Source organism: Simochromis diagramma, unplaced genomic scaffold (assembly GCF_900408965.1).
Source record: "Simochromis diagramma unplaced genomic scaffold, fSimDia1.1 OVJJ01000816.1, whole genome shotgun sequence".
In the NCBI taxonomy this organism is placed as follows: domain Eukaryota; kingdom Metazoa; phylum Chordata; class Actinopteri; order Cichliformes; family Cichlidae; genus Simochromis; species Simochromis diagramma.
Window position 1 is genome coordinate 6,134,665 of NW_024386908.1, and position 9,669 is coordinate 6,144,333.

At 41.3% G+C, this 9,669-nt stretch overlaps 1 protein-coding gene across 1 annotated transcript in view; it reads left to right on the forward strand.

The window, feature by feature from the left end:
- The window catches only part of foxp2 (forkhead box P2), a 102,504-nt gene extending 93,198 nt beyond the window's left edge, over window positions 1–9,306 (forward strand). The window contains 2 exon segments of the mRNA XM_040035143.1: window positions 487–794; window positions 5,481–9,306. Coding sequence (XP_039891077.1) covers window positions 487–794; window positions 5,481–5,625 — 453 coding nt within the window. The 3' untranslated portion in view covers window positions 5,626–9,306.
- Window positions 9,307–9,669: the final 363 nt, after the last annotated feature.

Below are 9,669 nucleotides of genomic sequence, written 5' to 3' on the forward strand. Positions count from 1 at the left end.
AAGGGCATGTGCATTAATATTTATCTAACCTGTCATAAATGATTTGCCTTCATAGTGTACGCTGGCGAGGTGCTCATGGCAAAAACTTTAAAAATTTAATCACCGTATATAACTTTAATGCTCAGCAGGCGAAAGTGTCAAGAGTTTTTATTATTTGGAGGTAAAGTTTTGGGGGGACTTTTTTTTTTTAATAGCCACACCACACAAGGGCACAGGAATGGCAGGTGAGGGGAAGTAGTCGTCAGGAAAGTGTCACATGGGGAAAAATAGTTTCCAGCTGAACAACACTGAGCCACGGTCTTTAAATAATTACTGTGTTAAATCATAATATTCACTCTTCATACTGCCTCTAAACCACCAAAACAACTGTGTGACAGTAAATGATTACTCCCTCTTATGCACCCAGTTATTCAGTGTTCCTGGACCTGTCTCTGTCTATTCAAGTTCTAATTCCTAATATTCCCTACTTGTCTCTTCCTCCCACAGGCCGCCCTAGCAGAGACCTCCTTGCCTTTGCTGGGAACCCCGGGGCTCATGGGGAGTGGTGCCACAGGCCCGATGGGAGGCACCTGCCACGGCCTCCTCGGCGGAGACCCGTCCGGACTGACCGCAGGAAGTCCGCCTGGCCAGTTGGGAGGGAGCCCACCGGGGTTGCTGGGTGTTAGTCCCCCAGTTACGCTGAGCGGCAGCCCCCCCATGCTGCTGCAGTCAGCCCACGAGGACCTCAACGGTTCAGTCGACCACCTGGACACCAACGGACACAGCAGCCCCAGATACTCCCCTCCAGTACACATGTAAGCTCCTGCACATAGAAGAAAATATACCTGCAAGTAATTTAACTCTTGGGGCTACTTAGACCTCTAAGAACTCAAATTTGTGCACATCATCTGCACTTTTCTCAGATTAAACACTGATCTTAAGACATTGTCAAAGATTCTTTTTAGAAAACCTAAAAGCTTTTTGAAACACAAACTACAATTCACCCCCAGTCGATCTCATTAAAAGCTGCCGGTGCTTATACTGCCCTTTACTCAGCCCATAACAGCTGCTGTGTGGATTTAAATGACAACCATTACAGCATACCTATGATGTTGCAGCATGCACACGATGGATCAGAGTTCCTATTTCATGCTTCGTAATGTTAAATGTGGTGGGTATGCACTAATTTACACCTCACACATTTTTAAGAGTGCTTATCTAAGTATGCAAGCACACATTGACCCCTCCCCTTTGTACGCCTACATTGAATTCCTTTGTTAGTTTAATTGCCTGACATTTAACCCTCTGTATCAGTATTTATTTCAGTTTTCTGTGACCCAAGGGCAGGGTTCAATTTCCAGTACGTACGATATCATAAGCAGACTTTATCTTCTGCTGTAATTTGATTGTCTTTGTGCTTATACCTGAGGTGAGGCGGACGCTTGGCCAACAGTTAGTCTATAAATAGGCTCTATTACACATTTGTCTTTAATTACACCACCGTCTGCATTAAAGGGGTTTAGCTGCTGTATTTTATGCAAGACTGTGCCTATTAATATTTAGCAAGTGTAGCATTAATTACTTTAAAAATCTCTCCCTTCCTCATCCCTCATTTAACGTGGCTAAGAGAAAGCGAGTGTGAGAGAGAGTGAGAGTGATTTTAAAAATTGATTTCATGTGACTTTTAGGAATGTCTGGGCTGCTGATGTCACAAAGAACTATCTGCGTAAGCACTCGCTGTGGAAAAACGAAGCACACACGGAAACAAACACAAAGAAATGATTCTTATATGATTCTCGTCCACTCTCCTTCAAAGACCATGTTGGAAACCTATCAGCTAGTCACTTCTTTAATGGATAAAAGATGCACTTCTGCTTCATGTGACTAAGTGTATCAGAGAGAACAGAGGAGTGTTTGGTTAGTCCTTAGTACCAGACATCTATACATTAATCTGTTTGGACATGTTTACCCCTCTCTGAAAGGGGGTAATAAGTGGAGCAAATCTGCCCAGCTCCAGACAGAATCCAGTGTTACCACTCCCTCGGCTCATTTAATTTTTAGTAACAGGACAGCACTTCCTTTTTCTTGCATTCTCTTTTCTCCGGCCGCACTAGCCTTGACACTTGCAAGGGTAGCTAGATTAGAAGATTAGACGCATCCATCCATCCTTCTCTTCCTCCCTCCTTCTATCCCTCCCTCGGTCCCCGCCCGCCTTTACAAAGCCACAACAACCTCAAAATGGAAGAAATGTGTTTTTCATGAATGGCTTTTCAAAGATGTGTTTAAATAATAGAGTGGCTTGTAGCACTAAACTAAATAGTACATCACCTTGAAGGCCTTTCTCTGGAGAGGAGTCCTCAGCACAAGCAAGTCCATTCAAACCTCTTCTTCTCCTAAATGTCTGAAGGTTAATGATATCTACTTAACCGCAAAGCAGGCTGCCCCGGGCCATCCCGGGTTTGTGCATACTGGTGTGAGCGTGTGCACGTCATGTAGTTTTGGTTCTGAATACTTATGCAGAAGTGCCACGCTGTCTAAAAACTTTATTGTATTGATTATTTCATTTCGTAAAACATGTTTTAGGTTGGAGCCGCGTAATCCGTGTCCACGTTGAGTGAGTTAGATATTTAATTGCACCAATCTTGATAACAGGATTGAAGACTGTAAACACATCTTTTTTCAATTTAAATGTCTAAATGAATGACTGGTTTTAGGTGAAACCAAGTCTATTGTTTATATTTCCACTGAAACCTTTGGCTTTGTTCAGTGTAGCCACAGGCTAAAAAGTAGTAGTGTCCTTAACACCAGTCCAAACATCTGCAAACCTCCTCGCAACAAGCCCTGAGTGATGTAGTTATTGTTCACTCAACTGATTCTGAGATGAGAGCCAATAAACGTGTCATCACACTGAGGCCCAACTCTCTTTGGTGTCTGAAATTTTGCAAACTTTTATTGCCCCCTCCTTCACTGCCAAAACTCTCTCCCTTCCCCAGGCTGCCTGCACTCCTCTCATACTCTATCTTCCTCACCGCACTACTTCCCCTGCCCCCCCCCATCGCAGCCTACCATTAGATCCATGCACTAATGATCGCATTTGTCCCGACATACCTCTGCATGATTGCAGGTGCTAATCTCCAATTGATGTGAGAGCCAGGCATCTCTAGAACCCACACACACATACACACACTCGAAGCACTGCGTATTTATTACATCGCAAAAGTCCTGCTGAGTGACTCAATAATGGCAGCTAGCTATTAAGTACTAAATGGCTCATCCACATATTTTAATAAAGTGTCACAAAGCCTGTGAACGTTATCGTCGGAGCCACACAAACATCTAATGAGGTGCATGAGAACACATTCCAGTCTGCCAGGTGATCCACGTGATGCATTCAAGTACAGACTCGTTGTCATTTTCGGGAAATGGTGTTTAAAAAAATGATGAAAATCTTCTTTATGAAACACTTTTTATTGTGCTCGACAAAACTAGGGATGCATCGCTTCACTCGCTGTGGGCACCAGCTGAACCATGATTTGTATCTGGTGCTAGTACACAAATATAAAGTACTGATCAGCATCAGTGGACATATTAAATGTTTACAGCATGGCGTTTATGAACAGCTATAACTAATGAGTGAAAGGTGGGGTACAGCCTCACATAGTGACCTAAACATCCCTTTATACAGCCACATTTTAGTGTCTCAGAAAGCAGGAAGTGTTTTTGTCCAAGCACTCATGTAGAACATAAAATATTTCAACAACAAATTTGTAACTTTCTGGCAATCAGCCCATCATTTTATCACCTTTCAACACCAGTTTTACTCTCCATCGGCAACATAAATAAATAACTTAATTTTAAAAAAAAATCTGTCTTTCCATGCTGTTAGCTGTTACATCGGCAGGTAAGAGGACGTGGAGGTGTTGTTGTCTTATCTCCCACCTTCTGTAAACCTGAGGCACAGAAACAGAAAGGTTCATCCGCTCCTGTTCGCATCCTGCTAAGATCAGCCTCCCTTTCTCATCCCACCACATCAGAATATTAATTTACAGTATTTGGCTCTGAATATTAAAGTCATCTGTACCTTTTAAAATTCTTTTCAAATTCAAAGTCCCCCCTGCCCTCCCCGCTTCCACTGATGAAGGCAACCCAGGAGAGAGGCTTCCTAACATACTACCACTTGATAAGTCTCCCTCTCTCTCTCTCCCCGCTCTCCTCTTTCAGAGTCTAGGGGGATTTTCTGATGCATCCGATGTGTCAAAAATAATTAGCTTTTGTCAGATTTATCATCATGGCACAAACCCCTCTCCCTGACTAGAGCCCCAGATCGTGTTATGCCTTGTTTGTGTGTGACAGCATTATTATTCTTGTTAGTGGCCCGACACTTCTTTTTTTTCCCCCGCTCACTCCTCTGTTGTTCTGAAACATAAGGCGTCCTGTGAGCAGCGCCATTGCTGCTTCCTGCCCAGTGCTTATTGACACTGGCTAAAGATATTCATCCATTTAGAGTTAAAAACATGTATCATGGTGTCCGAGCGAACTGCCGGGGCTGAAGTTGATTAATGGCAGAACCTAGCTGCCGGTTTTTCCTCTTGAGGAGCGACACGCACAGCCCCTGCATATTAACGAGTGGCTGCGCTTTCTATTAACTAGATAAAAAAGCCTCTCCTCTGCCTTTGCTCCAGGGGGCTCAGGGATGAGAAATTCTCCATTATTTATTATGTGGCCTGTTTTTTCCCCCCCCCTTTTTTTCCTTTTTCATGTATTTCAACCTGGTGTCATCAGTAAACTTTTAAATGCCAAACATGTCTGGAACATCACAGCTTATCGGCCTTACAGAGGCCATGTTTTTCATGCAATTTTCATGCGCTTACTTACAGTAGACGTGAGGCATCATGTCGAATTAGTGTCTCGCAAACAACATGTTACTTTCTAGATAATGCATGTAACGCCTGTTTTTTTTGATGCCACTGAATATTTGTCTGTTAGCTGAACACAGTCCATGCAGTAACGGGAATTACTCCTCCACACCTCTTTTGCACATTGCGTTATGGTGGTAATAAGTCACCTGACTATGTTCCCTTCATAATTTACTTGTAAATGAGGTTTCCCTTACTTTAAATGTTATACTTTACAGTTTACCATAAAATCATGTGTATTTTTCCTCTGGCCTGTATTGCTATTTATCCATTGTTTTGGTATCAGTTGGCCAGTTGTGGAGATTCTGATGCAGAGGTGTCTGCATTCGTTGAAACTTCGTAGAGAAACTAAATGGCCCACAAGCCTCTATCTGCTTTTTCCCTAAAACATGTGATTTCGTTTCATTACATTCAACAGATGCAAACGCAACCATCCTGATGGATAAATAGCACTGCATGCCTGAGAAAACTTGTCATTTTCTGATGAACTGTCCCTTTAAATGTGATCGTGCTGCAGGGATTTGTCATTGAATTAAAGAATAAATCTAACATTTATCATTTATCGCCTATGTGCTTGTGTCATAGGCCACCCATTCACATAAAGGAGGAGCCACTTAATATGGACGACGACGACTGTCCGATGTCACTTGTGACGACAGCCAATCACAGTCCAGAGCTGGAGGAGGACCGGGAGCTGGAGGAAGGGAACTTATCGGAAGACCTGGAGTGACTAGGATACAGTTTTTGGTCAACATATCCCTTCACCGAACCGCACTGTTTCTCTCACACAGACCTCCCGCAAGACTAGAAACCACTCCACAGTCCAAGCAACCACAGCTGACTCTCTTTGTCTCTCTCACCACTGGGACTATTTATTGAGCATGTATCCGGATAGAGACTGGGCCAAAGGAACTCTTTGTTGCAGCCCTTTGGGATCCCCCAAACACAAGCAGGCATGAGATGTCTGATTGGGAAAAAAATTGAACTCTTTGAGACCTGTTTCATTAGGGGATGGCGTGGCCACATACCGTGTAAGGATGATAGACTCATGGATGGGGAACACCATGTTCCGTTGAAAGCTAGCGGCCTCATATACTGCCAAAAAGGAAGACATTTTATGTTTGTGAATAATCCAACCCACAGTAGTTGTTAATGTCTAGAGACAATTGCTGGTTCAATTCAAGTTGTTGCTCTGTTATCATTTGCACAGGAGTAGTCTCAGAAATTTGTGTCACTGCCTGTATGTTGCTACTATTATGAAACCCAGTATATTATTTTCAGCTTTCTTTTAAAACCATTGTTAATTTCCCAAATACGATTTCTTTTTAGATACCACCAACTGTAAATGCCATTCCCCAAATCACACCAGAAACGGAACTGCGGTACCAAGACTGTTGTTGCAGCTGTCCATAAAAAAAACACCAAGAACACAAAAAAAAAAAAAAACAAAGGAGAAAAAAAAATAAGAAAAAAGTTGGCTTCCAGTCTGTTATCTGTTTGTGAATAAACAAAAAAAAATTAAATTAAGTTGGGGAAGAAATAAGTTTGTTAAAAAGCGCCATTTCCAAAACAAATGCATTTCTGCATAATTTTCTTCTCACTGTTCTCCTTTTACCTCCTCGTTCGAAAGCTTTGTCTACCTTCAAACAGTCACAGGCAACAGCTAGAAACCAAAGCCAACACTAGCAATGGCCAATAGCTTATAGACAGAAGCCACCAAACTCCTCTTGGTCCGCCTTCTGCCACTTTAAACTAGTACAAAGAGAAGCTTTTGTTCCGCAAACTACCTTGGAATAACCTCTGGGATTGTTTCATTTAGCCCTATACAAAGATGATCATGAGGAAGATGGAGGGAAAATAAAGGCTGGTTTTGATGTGAAATTTGCTAACTCATACAAAAAAAAAAGACAAAACAAACAAAAAAAGTCCACTTTGGAGATTTTCTGCCAGACATACCATAGGTAGGAGGTGATGTGATGTTTGAACTGCAGGCATTTTGTGCTGTAACTGGTAGAGAGCAGCTAACTGTAAAAGTGGATCATGACCAAAACATTTGTGTATTCAATGGAAGTGCAGAAACATTGTGTTGTTGTGAATTTTTATTTTATTCTATTTTTTTTTTTTACTTTTTCTTATGCATTACACATAGTTGTTTTTTCTTTATTTATTTTTATTTTTTCTAACCTGGTGAATATGTATTGTTCTAAGTGGGACTGTCAAAATAATGTCTTTATTCCGTGGCTTTTTTTTTCTTTCTTCCGAGCCGCGTCAAAACCGAAACTGAAAACATCGCTAACCAAACATGAAGAATATCTAGTGAAGCCAAATAAGTCACATTTTCAAGTGAATATGAAATGATGTGGCTTGGTTACCGTGGAAAAGCAAATAGTAATAGCCATTGCGGAAGAGGATTATCTACCTTTTTCTAGGTGAGATTTGCTTTAACTTCATCAAATCCTCGTCGCGTGGGTCTGTGCAGCTTCCAAACGCGTACGAAAGGCATCGCCACTGATGGCGCTCTGAGTAGACAGCCAGCTTTTTATATCACGCTTTAGGGTGACTTAAAGAGAGGTAGTTACTGTGGAAACTACGTCCCATCATTTCACAGCCAGTGTCATCTAGAAAAGCGTTGTTGCTTTAATGGTCATTTATGTTTTCAGTAAACCAAAGTTACACAAAATTCTGCCTCCTCTTGTATGGGATAAAGAAAACCTGAAACTACACACAGTATAACTACACAAACACACACATGTGTCAGAGACTAGCATACACAGACCTTAGGCTTGTGGTCTGCCAGCTTTCTTGTTTTGGTTAAATCTCCAGCTGCTGAAAACGTATGCTGTCAATGACCTGACGTGGCTTTGTGTCTTGCTGCGGCAGCGAGCAACGTGTCTGCTCTGTTTAGACCAAAATGGAAACACACTGTGCATATGTATGTTTTCAAGTGTTGTGCCAAGCCAAAGAACAGGGCTTGTAAGAGCTTAACACACAAGACACGTGCGGTACTGTACAAACGCTCAGCTTGTAAAGTACACACACATACACACGCGTACCAGTTCCACGTCAAGAGGGTACTGGGCCCTGGAACAAAGCTTATCCCTTCAATACTTAGCTGGAGTCAGCAAAACGACTTGAAGACGACGTTCTTAATAATCTTATCACACCAAATAAAAAGGACGCTGCGTCTTTCCAAAAAAAAAAAGAAAAAAAAGGGGTCTCCCACTTACCCAAAAAGGCTTTCTAAAAGCTCCTACCTCTGCACAACAACCAATTCAGAACAATTACGACGGATTGCACGAGTTACGAGAATGCCACAAGAGCCGTTACACTTTACTGCGCTTGTCTCATAGGACGTGGCTCAAGCCCAACGTTTACATTCCCTGCGTCAAGATATGGAAGATTTGCATTGTAATAGGTTGTCCTCAAAACATTTGTAGAATGATAATGTATAGATTATCTGTAAGGGAATATTGTGTTTTTTTTAAAATGCATGTCTAAAAAAATCATTTGGTGGACTGGAAACGAGAACTAATAAAAAGAATATAATAAAAACCATGGGGATGATGGCCTAACTGTACGTACAATGCATAGGAGTGCGTTACCTCAGATATACTGTTTTGGGAGGGATAAAAACCTGTCAGCCACAGAATGCATATTACCTGTAGATTTGCATGGGTTTTGTATAAATTAAGTAAAAAAAAAAATGTCTAAAATAGTTGCTTGCACATAATACCAGAAAGACCTCCAGAACTGCGATCTGCTCCTCCACTAGATTTTAGGATTGTCTGGATTTTCTGGGTTGATTTTTGTCTGTATTTTGATAACTGTGCATACTTATGTAAAAAAAAAAAAAATGTTGGTGGACCCATAAATTTACCAGACTTTTTTCTAAGAGGAAAAAAAAAATCTCAGTGTTTCTTTTCTGACTTACCTGAATTTTTACTGTTTCTCTCTCATTGCTCGCTAAGAATAGCAAACTTGCTTTTTCTGCATCTGCTTTGCGTAGCTGTAAGGCTTAACCTAATGTGTGTATTTATTGCTTGTACCTCTGTGCATACTTTATGAAGCATTATGTCTGGCAGTTGAGTCATGTATCCTTTCTACTGCTATCCTTCTCTAATAATTGAGAATATGATCCCCCTATGTATACAGTAAATTGGGACTGTAGCAAACATATGTTTATGTAATTGGTGAGAACTTTTCTTTGGTTTGTTTTCGTTTTCATTTCCTTTTTGATCGATCGATCCAGCGACTTTTTTTGATACTTTTCATTAATGTGTACTGTGTCCATACGTTAAAAGTTCTCTGACATTAGAAGGTCATGGTTGAGAATTGTAACAGACATTATTTTCTGTATTCATGGCATTTCACTGCTGAATAAAATAAAGGACCAAAACTTGGAATTTGAAAAGCAACTGTCTACCTCCAGCATCAGAGAGTAAATTATTTTCCCTCCACTGTTGTATCTTTTATTCTACAAAGGCACAGCCATGAAAATCTAGCTGGCATTACACTTTTAAGGTTTCAGGAGCTGCTACTTCAGAGATGTGAAGGAAGGGGGTGGAAAAACAATTAAAATTTAATGTATGTGTTACAAGCCTTTTTTCCAGCCTCCAGTACCCAGAGTCTTGTTTAGAGGAGCGGGACAAGGCACTGTATTGCCCACCCCTCTGGACCTGTAATGGGTTTAGCCTTTGTATGATTCAAGCCCACTGCTTTCATGTACCGTACGCGTGTCCCAGTCTACACCCAAGCACTGCTGTGTACCTTTGAA